We start from the raw sequence: 17,338 nt of genomic DNA on the forward strand, positions 1-17,338 counted from the left end.
TCCAACTCTCTTCATCAGGAGTATTTGCCAGAAGAGAATACCCAAAATAATGGACAAGAAAAGAAAATATAATACCCATTTCCGCGATCCACGACCCCACTCATGTTTTCCTTTTGCACAAGCAAGAAAAATAAAAAAAAGCTAGGATGAACTCAACAGGAAAGTTGTTTCACAGGCGGAGAAGCGACACTGTCAGTCCATAAAACTGTACACTCTAACTCTTCTGAAGAATCGAAAAAGCCTTGCCCACAGAATCCGTCTTGAAAGATGCTGCACATCCAATTGTTGCATTATCAGCACATTTTCCGACAGCGAAGAGCGTCGAGCCATCGCAACCCCCGAGCTCGAGACTGCTTGGTCCACCCATCCCACGAAGCACTATCTCAGCAAGCAACTTGCCATCTGGGGAGATTTTCACAACCTTCCCGTCGCCGTTGCGTGTCACGAACAGGTTTCCAGCCACATCGGCACGCATACCATCGATATCAGTTGCGGGACTGTCGACAAAGTCGTAGAAGAGCGTCGGCTTCTGCTTTAAGAGGTGGCCCGTGTGCTGGTCTAGGGAGAATTTAAATATTTGGTTGGAGACAACTTTTCCACCGACGTTCTTGGCTGACGATAGGTAAAGGAATTTTCCGTCCGGAGAAGTCTCGATGCCATTAGTCCGGTGGATATCAGCTGCTGCAAGAATCGCGGGATCAAATTGGGTTGCTTTCCCCGCCTCGCAGGTCCAGAGGTCACCGGAAACACCAGCTATTGTGTCGGCAGTAAAGTTCCGTCCTGAGAGGAAAATAAGAGAGTCTTTCTTCGTAGATAAGGCGATATCATTTGGCTGAAGAATCCGCGGGTCGGTACAGAAGATATCAATATCAGTTTTTGTTCCGTTCTTGGTCACTCTGAGAACGCGGCTATTTGCGGCATCTGATATTGCAACAGTCAGCACTTAATCCATATAGATACTGATTCAGATTCTTTCATACCTGCCAGCAGGACCGTCGTTTCATCTTTCGTGAATCTGATGCCGTTGATCAGAAGAGGCTTCTCAGCAGCGTTAGGAACAGTGAAAAACGGATCGTGTCACCCAGGACATTCTTGGTGCCGCTACCTGTCTGGTAGAAGAAGCCGAATGATGACGATGGAGGCCGGCCCCCGCCCTCGAAGTCGACCGCGAAGACGTCTCCTCCCTTGTCGACACCAACTCCTTCGATCGCAGCACCAAACGCATTAGTGGCAAGGTTCAGATTGGTTCCTGTCGCTGTTGGGACAGATGCCCCGGTTGCGTTGCTTACGGGAGTAGGTGTGACCGCCCCAGCAAAGCAACTCATAGCAATTGTGTTAAGAAGAATAATTTTTTGGATACTCTTCATTGTGGTAGAGGAGATAGAGAACGCTGTGGCACCAAAGGTGGAGGACAGAAACCAGGTACGTCGAGTAGGACAAAAGCGGAGACAATGTGGAAGGCGCAAGGAGAAAAATAGGGTTTGTCGTACTTTTCTGGGAAAGTATGAAGAATTATAGGAGTCAATTTCTTTCATAGACAAGTAAAACAAACATTATTGTTCTGGCTCGTGTTTTATTTCCCCGGTAGACTGCTTCCTTTTATATGAAGACTAAAAGGCAAACCACGAAAGAGGCACACAATAAATAAACAACTTAGTGGGGATCTACGACAGTACAGTAGGTGAAGTGATGATCTTCAGTCCCCACACCTGATGATCTCGGCGCCTGCGTTTCAGCTGCCAGATTCGCTCGCGCGATCAATGCAGTGACGAAAATAGTAACCCGTGATGTTTTTCGGTCCCTGGAAAGAGCACTTTAGATTCTGGCACGAATAGATGGGTCCATCTTGGCGGATATCTTATGTCATCTTCAGAAGGAACAGAGTGTGAGAATCAGACAGGTCTCTTTCTGAGTTTCTTCATTATTTCGCCTCTTTTGCATGGTAATAGAGCTTACATCGACCGTAGTCCGGCGGACTCCCTGTTGTAAATCTGTCTACATTTCAGCAAGAATATACGTCCCTAAACGTTTGGAGAGCTCTGAGGAAGCGGTCAACGGTGCTTCGTTTCAAGGGACTTTATCGATCATCGTACCGATTTTGAAATGAAAAGCCATGGCCCTGGTGTAGTTCTGAATGTCAGATGGAAAATCTCGTACATACAAGAAATCAGCTGCGTGGACGTAGTTGCGTCTGTTCTTCAGGGTTCACCCCAAAAATCTGAATATTCTTGTGTGCATCCTAAAGATATGGAAGCACTGCTAAAGTTGCGTCACCTCAGTGTAATGGATATGGATATGTGGATTGAATCTCATGGAAAATAGGCTGACGTGAAGGCTACAGGTGTGGCCAGTCAGCCAGTCTGACCGAACTTTCCTCTGAAATATTATCTCATCTCTCTTCTCATCTTAAAGTCTCAGGATGGTAATAAAAGCTCGAGTGTAACTGTAGTGACGCGAGATTTCAACCTAGATACGTAAATATGCGGCCGCTGCAAGCGAGTTTCTCAGGGAACTGGCATAAAAAGTTGCTTTGAAAATCTCAACAGTAAGAGAAAGATGCTTTCCTGACTGAGATCACTGTTGCCATTGTCTCTTGACGACTTTCTCGCTTGTATTTATACAGGCGATGTGGCAATCAGCGTGCCGACATCCGCACTGCCCAAAGGGATCGTGTCAGCTGAATATTACCACTATACCCTAGTGGTATACCAAGAGACCTATCAGCCTATTCAGCACACGCCGATCCAGGCATCTCGAAGGTCATAATCCCTGCAATAAAGGGATCATACTGTCTATACCTGAAGCCACCTATTTTCCTTTGTTATTTCACGAAAATGTCTCGGGATCATTAAACAAAGAAGTATTCAGAAAGGTCTTAACCCCTAAGTCCATAAATAGTGGTCAGATAGTTAGGTAGATTGGAATAATCAGAGCTTTCATCATACCTTCGGATTACGAGGTTTGCGCAGTCCAACAGATCTCGTCGCTCGACGAGTAAATAATTAAATTCCAAAATCGGGGCGGTCGACGCTATGAAATGGGTTCATCAGTGGCTGGAATTGTGGCTGGGTATTTTACTCGGGCGACAGACAGCCACGTGGCAGGCGATTCGTTTTCAGTGCCTTGCTGTACGCACCTGAAAGCTATCTGGAAGCTACAAGCTGAACAATCAACGAAGGATTACATCCTTCTTTAGTACCCCCGGCTGTTGACAGCGGCGATACAAAGAGCAATTGCCTTGTACACTAGAGTTGGATTCTTCTCCGCCGCGGGTACGTAGAGCGTCCAATAGACGGTTCCAAAACGATGAGTGCCAAAGGTAGCAATAACGGAAAGTATAAAATATAGAACAAGGTGTTTGCGCGGTCCAAGTAGGTACCTAAGTAGTTTTTCGAATTGTGATGTTCAAGTCCATGGCCTCTTTGGCTGCTTTATCTACGGAAGTTCTGTAGGCATGCTGCGTACGGAAGATTGGATCAAAGTAACCAGAAAGCAACGAACAGAGCAGTCATCCATATATTCCCTAACGACCTTAATCAATAGCAGCCACTTCTCAATACTAATCCCCAGCTCGCTCCTGAGCCCACCAGCTCCGCTAGTTGTAAGCTCCTTGCTCAAAGAGATCAATCTACGTAGACCATCTCTCAGAAAAGCTTAATGCTTCCACACCATCCCCAATCTCTGAAAGAACGAAAACAACGACCCTTTCGGCACATACCCCGCATACCTGGCCTGCCACCACGCAGCAAACGTCCCCTCGATCGGCCCCAGTTCACCAAAGCCTAACGCCTCGATGACCCACGGTGTCAGGATAACCAGGATCCCCAACGCGATGATCGTGAAATACACAGGGTGCTCGCGAGGGAAGTCCACCGCCGCTTCAGTTGCTCTGACAAAGGCATCCTTGATGGCTGAGCCCATCTCAACACCCTGCTGAAGAGCATTTACTAGACCGTTGAGGATGGTCTTGCCAATGTTTTCAGTCCATCCTTCTGCACCGACCGTCTCGTCTAACTGCTTTTTGATGGAGAGGTCGACCTCCCCGGCGGCGAAGAGGGTGGAGAGGATGGAGTTGGCGATTTCTTCGTCAGAACGGCGGATGTTAGGGCGGAAGGCGGTCTTCTCATCTTTGTCCAGTTGAGGAGAAGACTGAGCGTTTCCCGTGATACATTCTAGGATAGCGTTGATGAGATCCATAATGGTGTAATGATGCCAAGGAGGCTGCTAAACGCAGTAAATGTTATAAAGGCAGGGAAATGCCCAAGGTAATGGTGGAAAATGATTGAGAAGAAACCCCAGGATCTTCACTTCAACCGAGAAGCAGTCCTGAGACTATCGTTTAATTCCAGAGCTCAGAGAACTATTACCTGAGCCCTGTGGGATTCTGTGATGGACTTCTGGTTGGCACTTGCCAGGCAGCTGAAACACAGGCCAGTTGGGCTACAGATCACCTGACTGGGTGCTTCTGCCTGTTACAACGCTTGCAGAAGTGAGGCTATGAGAGGGGAAGCTCTCGGAGAAACTACAGGCCGACAAACCAATCAGGATACAATCAGACCTCCTCTTTCAATTCAGGCTATACGAATCGATGAGGGGTCTTTGATTCAGTCTCCTAATCAGAAGGGCTATTTCGATGAACAATGTATATAAGGACGCTCCTTAACCATGGGGATTAGGACCCCATGGTCAACTCAAATAGCAATCCTGATAGGTAACATTGCTAGTAACGGCCTATTCATTTATCTCTTTCTCTTGCTTTCTGTTCAAGATAAACCCAACGAGCCTCTGCCTAAGAAGTCTTAGGTCCGCCGTTACACTTTGACCACCTTTCTTGCAGAAGGCGAGTTTGAAAGAGACACCAATACCATACCTACTTAGCAGGGATGGAAGACTTTACCCCGCAGCAGGTTGTCCAAATCCTTAGGGAACTGCAGACCCAAGTGGGACAGCTGGAAAGCCAATTACAGGAACAAACTAGTGAGAATGCCACCCTTCAGGAACAGGTTAACCATCTACAGAATGAACTGCAGAACCAGATCAACGGGAACACCCAGCTTCAGGAGCAGATACAATCGCCAACCCTCCACAGCCCACCCAAGACAGAATAAGATGCAGAGATTGGTTGCTGAAAGATACTATTGGCCTAACATGACTAGGGATGTTGACCAATATGTGGCCAATTGCCACACCTGATGACAGAGCCAGAACCCACATAACAAGCCCCCAGGACTACTGCAGCCACTGCCCATCCCTGAGCAGCCCTGGAGATATATATCAATGAACTTCCAAAGTTTTCCCAAGGACAAGCACAGTTATGATGCTGCCTTTGTGGTGGTAGATTGTCTAGGCAAGAGATCTATATCCATACCATGCCACAAGACTACTACAGCACAGGATATGGCAAGGCTCTTTGTCCTACATGTCTATTGGTGGACAGGACCCCCAGACACTATTGTCTCAGACCGTGGCCCCCAATTTATTTCAGACTTTTGGGATGAATTCTGTCAGATACTAGGCATTAAATTGAAACTGTCAACTGCTGACCACCCACAGACTGATGGGCAGACTGAAATTATCAATCAGCATATTGCACAGCGCCTCCGCCCCTTTGTCAACCACTATCAGAATGACTGGTCTGAATGGCTCCCAATTTTGGATTTTGCAGCGGCAGTTCTACCCCATAATTCAACAGGGGTTCCCCCCTTTTTATTGGATTGTGGTGTCATCCCCCGGACCTCCTTTGACTGGCAGCACCCCCAGCCAGCAGATCAATCCACTATGGAACGGCTGAACTAAACAGATGCATGTAGATGGGTCAAGAGGCTAGAGGCCACTTGGAACTTTTCCAGGAAACTGATTGAAAAAGCCCAGGACTCCCAACGGCGACAGGCAGACCGGAATAGAAGAACAGCAGACTTTGAAGTGGGAGATTCAGTGTGGGTATCAATGAAGAACTGGAGGACAGATCGACCGAGCCGGAAGCTTGACTTCCAAATGGCAGGGCCATACCGTATCATTGAGAAAGTTGGCAATGCTTACCGGCTTGACCTCCCTGATTCCATCCATGTACACCCAGTATTCTCCCCGGACAAGTTGCGGAAGGCCGCTACAAACCCCCTTCCAGGCCAGTTGAGGACCCCCCTCCCCCCATTGAGGTCAATGGGGAGCAGGAATGGGAAGTGGAGGAGATCCTAGCAGCATGCCTTTGTCAGGGGAAGCTTCAATACAAGGTCAAATGGGTGGGCTATGACAATGATCCAGCTTGGTATCCAGCAGAGAACTTCAAAGGATCCCCCCACTGACTGCGCAGCTTCCACAATTGATATCCAGACCTGCCGGGCCCACCGCGACACCTAAAGGAGTGGCTGAGATCCTGGGATGATGGAGAAGAACCAGATGATCATCCAGATGATAATAAGCCGGTATAATTGACCCTACACGCCTGTGGGCAGGCGTTCTTCTGAAGGGGGGGTGATGTGACGGCACGGCGCACCTAGGCGGTAAGGTAGGCGGTGTTGAGCATCCCTTCATCTCTGGGATACTGCCGGTCCTACTCGCCTATGTATATTGCGCTACACGAAGCCCTGCAGATTCTTTCCTTTCCCCTTATGCTTTTGATTCTGTATGACAAGCTACCATAGTTTTAGCTAATAATACTATGACTGAGCGCCGTCACATTCATAGTGGGAAGGCGCTTTACTTTTCTTCTTCATTCTGTTTTTGCCATCCTGTACTGTACAAGGAAGTATTTTCATTTGATCCAGCTTTCATTTTCCTTGTTGCTCTTCTTTTCTCACTCTACTTACTGCTTTCGTGTTTCTCTTATGCGGTGGTAGAAAAAATCGAGCGTGGGCACATGAGCCGATATGGCAAAAAAAGAAAAAAGTAACATCGACGTCTTCCAAGGTTCTTTGGGGGTTTGAAAAATCTTGCCTTCTCATTTGTCTATTTTGCTTTCCTCCGCTATCATCGTTATATGGTGGCCATGGTCACAATGAGACTTTATTCCGGCCACTTGAATAAGGGACCGAGGACTTAATCGAGGGTTGAAACATGGGTCCTTTCTGTTGCTTGCTTTTTTTGGAGTCGCAGAGATAGCGTGAAGAACTGGTGGTTTATGTGTCAAGGGGAATTACTGGCTTGTCGGTGGGTGTAAAATTAAGTGACTAGCTACTGAAGGTGTAGGGAGCAGGAGCAGGAGTTATAGATTTTCATGCCTTTTGGATTCTGAATGCAATTTGTTTTACACAAGTAGGGAGTTCCAAATCATTCAAGTGTTGCTCGAGAATCAGATTTCTATTATAGATTAACTTAATATTTTATTACCCTAAGGATCCCCTGGTAGTTATAACTACCGGAGAAATGCGTATTAACAACAGTTCTAGAAGTGGTAGTAAGGTATAGTAGCAATACAACGCATATCAGTGCAATTAAGCTTGACCTTGTAGGCTAGGGCAGATTGGCGCGCACGAATGCAATGCCTTCTAAGCAGAATTCTTTTCGTCGGCCCTCAATACAGCCTCTTCTCTCTCTTTTCGTCTCCACCCAGCAGCGAATTTCCACTGAACTGTAGGGCCGATCAATGCCACCAGCTGCACGGCGGCACATATTGTAAACGCCACTCCTACACCGACACCATTGATCATGGGCATGATAAAACTGGTTCCGCCAGCAGCAAATAGACATCTCGCAAGGTTCAGGCTGGCACTAGCTGCTGCGCTCCTATTGGGAAAGATATCGACCAAATAGGTCATGATAAGCGATTGCGTTGAGATAGCAGTCCACCCCGTGATGAACGTTGACACGATGGGGACCGCGATGTGCACTTTATGAGGATATTGGATAGTCCAGCCAAACAGAACGATAGAGAGACATTGTAAGATGGAGAAGATGGGTACGAGTCGAAGGCGCGCTTTTTCAAGCGGGAAGTTATCATCGCGCTGGGCCTCGGTGATCTCATTGTCTCTTTCGCTGTCGAACGAAGCCTCGTATCTGGATTTGACACGGCGGTAGTCGATATCAAGGATCTTACCCGTCACGAGCGTTCCGACCATTGACCCCACACCGTTGGCGATGAAGGTTAAACCGATCTGGATCTCCGTCAAGCCATACTTGTCTTGGAAAAGAGATGACATGGCAGTTATGCTCATCTGCCAGACGGCATAATAGATAGCGAGGAAGGCAATGATGGGAGTTGCGTATTTGCTAAAAAGGATCCGAAAGGGTCCCAGAAGATCAATGGTTTTCTTCGCCGCAGGCTGTGAATCTTGCTCTTGCAGCCACTCGACTTTGGTTGTCTTTTGATAGACGTTTAACGGATATTTCACCAAAGAATTCGACGGCAGCCGGCTTCCGTTGGCGACGATTGATCGGAGTGTCTCAGGCAGTATCAAGACAAGCAGAGAGAGAAAAACACCGCTGTAAATGGTCAAAAACCAGAAGATTGCTTTCCATCCCAATGAGCCAGAAATGGCGCCTCCAATGACAGGGCCCACGGCTACAGGAACGAGCAACCCGGCCTGGAAAATTCCCATATAGCCACCGCGTTCTGCACGAGTGGTGATATCACCGATGACACCGGACCCAATTGCAATCGTACTGGCACTTCCTGTACTTTGGAGGCATCGCAGAATAATAAGCGTGGCATAATTCTTCGTCTCTGCGAGTCCAATGCATGCGCCGAAGAACACAAGGAACGTGCCGATATATGCCGTTCGACGTCCCTTGACGTCTGAAACTGGACCCCAAAGACTGGGTGCTAGGCCCTGGAAAATAAGATATGATGTGACAGTGAGATTGACAAGTTCAATAGAGACATTGAGATCGTTTGCAATTGTTGGTAGAGCGGGGAAATAGATGTTCGATGCGAAGCCAGAGACTATTTAGGAATGTTAGTGGGCATTGACTCGACGTTGAAAGATATTACATATTTGATCCACTCACAAGTCGCGGCAGTCGAGACAAAGATAATAATCAGCCATTTTTGTCTATTATCGAATATGCTGTAGGGCGGTTCGGGAGTGGGATCTCTCTCCGGCGTCGTCGACGTACCGGCCGCAGTATCACCGTCGGCAGGTTTTGGAGAAGTAGAAGACATAGTCACTATAGTTTGTCTCTCTTTGTATAGCTAAGGGCTAGTGTTTTTAAGCTTCTCAGGAAAATTATAGAGACATTGCTTGAGAATAAAAGAGCGAGGCAGACTAGAGAATATATATGGACTATGAATCGTGCAGCAGTGGCAATCGGAGATGAAGTCTGATGTTGTTGTCGGAGTTCCGGCAGCGGCGTTCGGAGTTGAGCCGCAGGAGTTGACGGATCTAAATATCCATCTCCGCTGCCGGAAAGGGGACACTGTTTAATTTGCAAATTGTTAAATGCTCCAGAGAAGCACCACAATTCTTACTTTGAGAAACTATACATTCAATCTTGTTCCTAACTTTCCAACCTTAATTCAGTAACGCCAGGCATCTCTCGCCCACGATGGCCTCCGTGACCAATGGTTCCCTGAGCTTCGGCGAGAACTATGCAATCCTCAACTTGGACTGGATGACAGGGCTCATCAATGCCGTCAAAGATACATCCGAGGGACAGTCCTTGATTGAGAACTGTATCAAATGGAATGACGCCGTACACGAGAAAACTCCTCGTCCCCTTACCGTTTTCTCAACTCTCTCCTTCAGTCCCGGCCAGCCCGAGGTCAAGCCCAACTCGCCATTCGCCAAGCTAATTGCTCCCTACGGAGAATTCTCAAATACCTCACCTGAAGTGAAAATCGACAGTCATTTCAAGCTGGACGAAAAGGACATCGTTGTTGAGAAGACTAGGTGGTGCGCTTCCATTGGCAACGCGCTCGAACAGATCTTAAGAGCGAGGAGCATCGACACTGTTATCATTGTACGTGATAAATACCTTCCTGTCTAAAATTGTGCTAATTATATGACGTTACATAGTCCGGCTTGAGTCTTTCCGGTGTCGTGATGTCAACTATTTACCGATTGTTCGATCTCGATTATATAATCTATGTTATCAGGGATAATGTGCTGGAATTACCGGTCAATCAGACTGCAGAATTCACTCATCTCATGCTCGACATGCTCCTACCAAAGATGCGTCTCAAGGTTATCTCGCTTGGTGAAGCTCTACAAGCGTTGCAAAATTCTTAGGTCGATTCTTTGGGTGGGGGGGTGGTCTCATTGATCTTAGAATTGGGTTTCATGTAATGCGAGGGTAGTGACATTTAGTATTACAGCGGAGGTAGAATTAAATCCGTTTTAATATAGAAAGCTTTTTCGTTGATTTGGAAGTAATTTTCTAAATTTGCTGTTAGGATCGCGCGCATACAGAATCTTGAGAATCACGAAGTTAATTTCTGGGCTCCCTAATATGTGACAAGTGTTTCACGTACGTCATCTCGTTAGATCAAATCCAAGCAGTAGACAGTCTAATAGAACACATTTATATATATATGATGTGGAGTGGAAATAGACTTCTATTTTATATTCTATTTTTCACTATCTAAAGGAAGTAATCTGGTGTCCGTCTGGGTACCGCAGGTTCGCCTGTCCTCGGGGAAGGGTCAAATTGGATACTATGAGTAACTGTCTGAATATCAGCCTGACATGCTGTAGTGAAAGGGAGAACATACAATTTGTAAGCGAGACGCTCATCAATTTCTAATATTGCCGCTTGGTTGCCACATCGGTAGCAGTAGTTTGGAGCTACAAGAAAAACAGATATTCCGTTAGTATTTGGAGTATCTGATACTTAGCGACAAATAACCTACCTGAAAAAATTGTGACCACGTTTCTATCATGCGACCACAGATATCCGTCCATTACCATCTGATGCGCCCTAGCGATAAGACTCAAATCATTCGCATGATTGAACAATTCCGAAATGTCTTGTCCAAAAGTATACCCAGCACCACGGGGAGACATTCCCCAGCCCAATCTTTCGTCTGGATCGCTCCAGAGGAGGTCACACATGGGGCCTTCATGAGGTGGTTCTTGTACTCGGTCTAGAGCACGAATTCCGTTGAGATCAGTGATTGGAGGGCTCAATCCTCCATGAAGACAGAGAATCTTGTCCTCAATAAGAGCAGTAAGAGGAAGGTAGTCGAAGATATCCGTAAAATATGTCCATACATTAGCATTGCCGTATTTGCGCAGACACTCGTCGTAAAACCCATAAACCTGAGTGATCTGGCGAGACTCGTGATTTCCCCGAAGAATCGTTATGCGCTTTGGATACCGGATCTTGAGCGCAAGCAGAAGAGATACTGACTCCACGGAATGATAACCACGATCCACGTAGTCACCTAGAATAGATATGCTAAATCAGAAGGGTGTGATACGCACATAATGACCCTGGGGAGTGCCCTTACCCATGAAAAGATAGTTTGTATCTGGGCATGGCCCACTGATGCGGAACAACTCTATTAAGTCGTGAAACTGGCCGTGTATATCGCCACACACTGTGACCGGACATTTCTACAAGGCTCGTCAGCCTAATTCTTCGTTAATGTCGATGTCGACAATGCCATCATGGCTTCCATGGAAGAGCACATACAACGGGATGCACGTTTGATTCATCTTTGACAACCTCCTTTGCCTATATAATGACACAATTAATGAGAGGCTATTTTGTTGAGCGTGGATAGACCCAGTATTCATGCTTTACCTTATTGCATAATTGTCGCACGTCTTCCTCCGCCAATAGCTTGCAGTTCATCAAATTTTCAATCCAGGTATCGAGCATTCCGACAGAATGAGTATTGGTCGTGTGATCGTGCTCCAGCACCATATCTATGAATCAGTTGAGGAAAACAGCAAGAGGCAAATAATAATTGTGGCTGAGAAAGTGTTGTAGAGATTCACCTGATAATGTATCATTAACTATGACTGTGGTCTTTGCCTAAGAGACCTTCAGCTATGGCAAAGAGGCAACAATCAACATATAGCGTTGGGGTGATCCCTCGCATTCATTGTCTAAGAGCTCGAAAGAAACAGCAGTGGGTCATTAAACGGCGTTTAATTGGAAGATCCCGTCAGATATGCTTTGGATGTGAATCAACGAACACTTAATTTAGGGCCAGAAGACCCCGGTGGTTTAAACAAAAGGTACGTTTTCTCTTCTCCTCGAATAGTAAGACAGCAACGTTGTAGGTCTATTCTCATTGGTCAATCCACACTCATTGATTCAGCTGCTCAACTCCGACCGAGTTCGGTATGTTGGTTCCGAACTCCGGGTCTAATGTCAAGCCAGTCACCAAGCGAGCTAAATATAGGTGTGTCTCCCGTGTAGTGATTGAATTGCTCCATTGACCACGACTTGGCTTGGGCCTCAATCCTAGTAGCATCCAATAGATGGGAAGATCTGTATCCGTCTGGAATCCTTGACTGGTGAATTGTGCACATCATCATATAGCCTTTGGAATCGTCCTTTCTATGCTTCTTCCTCCACAAGAGGCGCCTCTCGTAGTTAGGGATATGCAATGGCTGAGCAGAACGAGATAGATGTGGATTCTATCATTAACAAATTGCTCAAAGCGAGAGGCACCAGACCGGGAAAGGAAGTCCAGCTTCTGGATTCAGAGATCCGCTATCTCTGTCATACAGCGCGCCAGATAATAATCTCCCAACCTATACTACTAGAACTTAAGGCTCCAATCAAGGTATGTCCTTTGATACTTAATTTGTTTCATAGGTTTGCTGGACGGACAGGGCGACTCAAACTATAGACAAACAGATTTGCGGGGACGTCCATGGACAGTATTACGACCTCCTGCGCATGTTCGAATATGGCGGCTACCCACCGGAGGAAAACTACTTGTTCCTTGGCGATTATGTCGACCGTGGCAGGCAGTCTGTAGAGTGTATCTGCCTTCTTCTAGCCTACAAGATCAAATATCCTGAAAATTTCTTTATTCTGCGCGGCAACCATGAATGTGCTTCGATCAACCGGATCTACGGCTTCTATGACGAGTGCAAGCGACGATATAGCATCAAGCTCTGGAAGACGTTTATTGATTGCTTCAACTGCTTACCGATTGCTGCTGTCGTCGAAGAGAAGATCTTTTGCATGCATGGCGGACTCAGTCCCGATTTGAATTCGCTGGATCAAATCCGTCGCATCATGCGTCCTACGGATGTGAGTTCATGTCACACTCCTCATCCACAAAGTTCCTGCGAAAGCTAACCATTACAGATTCCTGACTGCGGTCTGCTGTGTGACCTCCTCTGGGCAGATCCAGATAGGGATATCATCGGCTGGGCAGAGAATGACCGCGGTGTCTCTTTTACATTCGGCCCCGATATTGTAAATCGTTTTGTCCAGAAGCTTGATATAGACCTGATCTGTCGAGCGCATCAGTGTGTGGAGGATGGATATGAGTTCTTCGCCGGACGAAAACTAGTGACATTGTTCAGTGCGCCGAATTACTGTGGTGAGTTTGATAATGCAGGTGCCATGATGAGCGTTGACAGAAACTTGCTCTGTTCGTTCCAGGTATGTAGTGTAGTAGAATATATTATTAACCCCCCTTTAGGTGGAGTCACCTTGGGCATTTGGCTAATGGGCGCCCGCTGCTATCAGATTCTCAAACCAGCTGAAAAGAAAATTCTTGTTTCTAGAGGTGCGAAACCAGGAGGGAAACACGGTACTTCTTAATGCTGACAATGTATCGGACGAAGCTGGTCTGTGAAGCAGAACGAGACTACTTTGTATTATTATTAGGCCACTGATCTCGGAAAGGCACAAAGGTCCCATGTATAGTATAGTTCAATAGACCAACTGCATTCGTAAAAGGGATTGCCAATCAAGAATATTATTATCGAATCCAGCCCTCATGCTGGTTGGCAGAACTATGTCATGATTAGTAGACAACGGAGCTAAGCCAAATGCGAATGTAACGGAACTCCGCCCGGGCAAGGATGCCGGAGTTCCGAAGAGAGCAAAGAAAGGCTCAAGACAAAAATAGAATAAGAACCACAGAAAGTACGTCTACTTTAATTATACTATTAGAGAGTAGTTTCTCACCAGTTCCACTATCATTTAGCTATTGACATGCCTCGGCCACCTAACTTAACTCCACATGACTAGTTAGATCTAGACGTACATCTGGCTGGCGCCACCACTCCATTTCAAAAGATTTGGTTAGATTCCATACCAGCGATGAGAACCTCAAGATATTCCACTTCTCGGCAGAAAGCCTGCCATCAATGCTCCGGTGCCAAAGCTAGGTGTGAGCGCAGGTCGGGACATACTCGGTGCACGAGATGTACACAACGGGGTCTGCCCTGCGCCTATCCCTCTGAAGGGCTGAATAGGACAAACCCCGACCTAGGCGGAGCGCGGCCAGCGAGCCCATTCTCCTTGTCAGATTCATCGTTCACGGGTCCGGAAAATGAGCTGCTAGCAGTGGATACGGACAATGACCCGAGAATCCAACTGCTGAATACTCCAAGCACAACTGTTAGGACCTTTCCATCTGAGGATGATGGGCCCGCCACTAATGCTGCCCCTACTACAACTACTATTCCTACGTCTATTTCTGGCGAGCGGAATGCAATTGATTTCTCGGGCCTCGATCTAATCTGCCCCATTAATGCTGATGATATCAAGAACCGCTGGATTCAAGCGTACATCCCTATTGCGGGGCAGACGATCAAGAACTATCCCACCGGTGTCAGGGGTTTCACTTATCATATACTCAAGTCATACGCCACGATTGCCGTAAATGGCCGTGGCACTCTACCTTTCATCCATCCTAAACAGATTGCTGCGCAGCAAACAGGGTCACCACTTACTACCTGCTTAAGCCTGGTTCGGATATGTTCGAATCCATTACCAGGGAGCACAGATGCCGCGGCTACCGTTCTCCAACGAGAGATGCACAGCTTATATGACCTACGGGACAGATATAATGACGAGGCATTGTTTGCTGCTTTCCAGGCCTATCTTATCTATGCAATGGTTCTTTTCTTCCGGTTAAATCAATCTTGCAACGACTACTTTCGTGGCATTATGACCAATCTACAAGAGCTGGCTTGCGCTTCGGCTCGGAAAGGACTTGTGTGCGCAGCAGATCAGCAACGTGCGCGTCCACGATGGGAAGAATGGATCACAGCTGAGGCGAAACGGCGGACATTATACGTGATGTATTTGTTTGATAGCATCCTTTCTACCCAGGAGGGCCTTCCTACGTTCCTTGGTACGGAATTGCGTGGGCTGCCAGCCCCGGCTAATAAGCTATTGTGGCAAGCAACCTCTCGGTATGAGTGGGAGAGGGAGTACAATATCCACATGGCAGAGTGGATGGAGGGAAGTCTAACTATTGACGAACTTTGGCCTACGCCTGCTGATTTGGGCGAACTGGGCATTGCCAGGAGACGTGAAAGAGTGGATCATTGGCTAGAGAATCTTGATGAGTATGGTACTATGATGTACGCCATCACAAGGTGTACTCATAAGCAATGATATATATTAGGGTATGTGAAGTCATATTTGCAGTTGATAGCGCGATTCTTAGATAAGATGATGTAAAGTCATAATTGGGCGGTTATATTTTATACTTCTGGTCATCTCGCCAAGATGGACGAGTATGCCCGCAGTAAGTTCCTGTTAGATAATATGTATGTACATACATGCGGGTGGGGCATGAAGACTGTAACAAGTCCACCCTATGCCGGGTAAAGGGCTTCTAGGTCTTTTCGAAAAAAGCAGAAAGTAGGATATACAATGCCGCGGTCAATTTGTTCCTTGCTAGGCCCTATCCCACGGGGGGCGACACATCCGGGATGGATGGGTCGACGGTCGCCGCTGGGGTCCGCGGCCGATTGGCCCGGTGAGACCCACTTGGGGATTGATGGGTCGACGGTTCTCCTTGACACTGACGTCCAGCTGAATCGATCTCATTTTTGGAGATGTTATCGAGGAGCCAATTCGGAATCGGACCATGCTCCTTCGAGGTGAATCTGAGCGAATTTGGTGGAATGGTAGCAAATTCAAAACCGTCGGTTGGGTGTGACGGCGTGGCGGACGGGTAGGCGGTATGGCAGGCGGTGGGAGATACTGCGGGCACTACTCGGCTATATCAAGCACGTCACGATGCCATGATTTCTCTTTTTCTTCTCCATGCTTTTGATTCTGGATGACAAGCTACCATAGTTTCAGCTAATAATACTATGATGGAGCGCGGTCACATTGGGTGGGGTTTTTGTGCTGGCGTTGCGGGCGAAGAACATGCAGATTGCAGCAAAAGGAAATGGTTCTACTCACGGGGCTCGATCTCGAATAGATTCGAAAGTTGGATATATTTTGGAATGGCGGCTGTTAGACGGATGGACGCAATCTTAGGTTCATCGGAGCTGATTTGGTGGCATAGGGGGGCAATGAAATGAATCCTTAGGTTGCGGCAGTGGCGGGTAGCGCAGCAGAACATCAGGATTTCAGCAAAAGGAAATGGTTGCGGACGCTTGGCAACTATGTACGATTCCAATTCACTTCGGTCTTTCCGGTCTTCTTTTTCTTCCTGCTCCATAGCTGATGATTCGATTTGGTCGCGGAGTGTATCCATGTGACGGCCGGACAACCCGGACGGGCACCCGAACTGCTGAGCATCCGGCATGGCAATACGGCCCATAGGACGCATGGCAAGGTCATCATCGAGGATGGGTATGTCTTGTTTGTCACGCAGTACCACAAGGGGTTCTACGCATCGAACGACGCGACGCCAAGGTGATCCACCGATAGGTTCCCCGGGCGGTGGGCGAATTGGTCATGTGGTATCTCTGGCAGATTCTTCCATTGGTGCAACGACTCGAGGCGTTCTGTTCCGTGGCCGAGGCGGCTTCGGTGGTGGATAATCCCCCCGCTGACGATGACGGAGATGGCGATCTTTCTCCCGCCGAGGCCGAGGATGAGGACGAAGACGAAGACGAAGACGAGGATCCGGATGAGGATCATCATCGCCACGACCACGACGGCCACACGGCTCCCCCAGATCGCATTGACACTTCCGGGGCATTTTTAGCGGGATTGGACTATCTCTGAGGTCCCGATCCCGATGGACGCCCATGGACTTCGGAACGACAGCGGCGGGATTGCAGCGGCAAAGGCGTGAGCGGCTCCGGGGTCAAAGGCTCAATCTGATGACATATCGCAGGTTGGCATTGGGATCAGTCGGCGGTATCTCGGGCCATGACAACAGTTCCCCGAGAATGGACAGGCGTCTGGGGCGGGCGCCGATGATGATGCGATGGATGGCCAGGATGGCGAGGCATGGATTGGACGGATGGCTGATCTCCAGGCCGGGCATAGTCCGCACGTGGCCAGGTCG

The 17,338-nt window shown here is 47.7% G+C and overlaps 6 protein-coding genes across 6 annotated transcripts; 2 read left to right on the forward strand and 4 right to left on the reverse strand.

Moving 5' to 3' along the window:
* Window positions 1–214: 214 nt before the first annotated feature.
* VTN00DRAFT_3049 (uncharacterized protein) lies at window positions 215–1,325 on the reverse strand (the record flags this gene model as incomplete). Its single annotated transcript, XM_069429323.1, has 3 exons — window positions 215–921; window positions 981–1,038; window positions 1,089–1,325. 3 exons carry the CDS (start codon window positions 1,323–1,325, stop codon window positions 215–217), a joined length of 1,002 nt encoding a protein of 333 aa, XP_069283461.1.
* Window positions 1,326–3,654: 2,329 nt separating this feature from the next.
* VTN00DRAFT_3050 (uncharacterized protein) lies at window positions 3,655–4,197 on the reverse strand (the record flags this gene model as incomplete). The annotated part of the gene is made up of 1 exon (XM_069429325.1): window positions 3,655–4,197. One exon carries the CDS (start codon window positions 4,195–4,197, stop codon window positions 3,655–3,657), a length of 543 nt encoding a protein of 180 aa, XP_069283462.1.
* Window positions 4,198–7,484: 3,287 nt separating this feature from the next.
* VTN00DRAFT_3051 (uncharacterized protein) lies at window positions 7,485–9,097 on the reverse strand (the record flags this gene model as incomplete). Its single annotated transcript, XM_069429326.1, has 2 exons — window positions 7,485–8,878; window positions 8,944–9,097. The coding sequence occupies 2 exons, from the start codon at window positions 9,095–9,097 to the stop codon at window positions 7,485–7,487; spliced, it is 1,548 nt and encodes a 515-aa protein (XP_069283463.1).
* Window positions 9,098–9,480: 383 nt separating this feature from the next.
* On the forward strand, window positions 9,481–10,163 carry VTN00DRAFT_3052 (uncharacterized protein; the record flags this gene model as incomplete). Its single annotated transcript, XM_069429327.1, has 2 exons — window positions 9,481–9,894; window positions 9,951–10,163. The coding sequence occupies 2 exons, from the start codon at window positions 9,481–9,483 to the stop codon at window positions 10,161–10,163; spliced, it is 627 nt and encodes a 208-aa protein (XP_069283464.1).
* Window positions 10,164–10,673: 510 nt separating this feature from the next.
* Window positions 10,674–11,802, reverse strand: VTN00DRAFT_3053 (uncharacterized protein; the record flags this gene model as incomplete). The annotated part of the gene is made up of 5 exons (XM_069429328.1): window positions 10,674–10,718; window positions 10,839–11,317; window positions 11,384–11,489; window positions 11,569–11,610; window positions 11,680–11,802. The coding sequence occupies 5 exons, from the start codon at window positions 11,800–11,802 to the stop codon at window positions 10,674–10,676; spliced, it is 795 nt and encodes a 264-aa protein (XP_069283465.1).
* A 691-nt stretch (window positions 11,803–12,493) lies between these two features.
* On the forward strand, window positions 12,494–17,052 carry VTN00DRAFT_3054 (uncharacterized protein; the record flags this gene model as incomplete). Its single annotated transcript, XM_069429329.1, has 6 exons — window positions 12,494–12,673; window positions 12,748–13,149; window positions 13,207–13,495; window positions 13,547–13,633; window positions 14,318–14,733; window positions 16,753–17,052. 6 exons carry the CDS (start codon window positions 12,494–12,496, stop codon window positions 17,050–17,052), a joined length of 1,674 nt encoding a protein of 557 aa, XP_069283466.1.
* Between the last annotated feature and the right edge of the window lie 286 nt (window positions 17,053–17,338).

This window comes from Thermoascus crustaceus, assembly GCF_041956765.1.
Source record: "Thermoascus crustaceus strain CBS 181.67 unplaced genomic scaffold VTN00scaffold_11, whole genome shotgun sequence".
Classification (NCBI taxonomy): domain Eukaryota; kingdom Fungi; phylum Ascomycota; class Eurotiomycetes; order Eurotiales; family Thermoascaceae; genus Thermoascus; species Thermoascus crustaceus.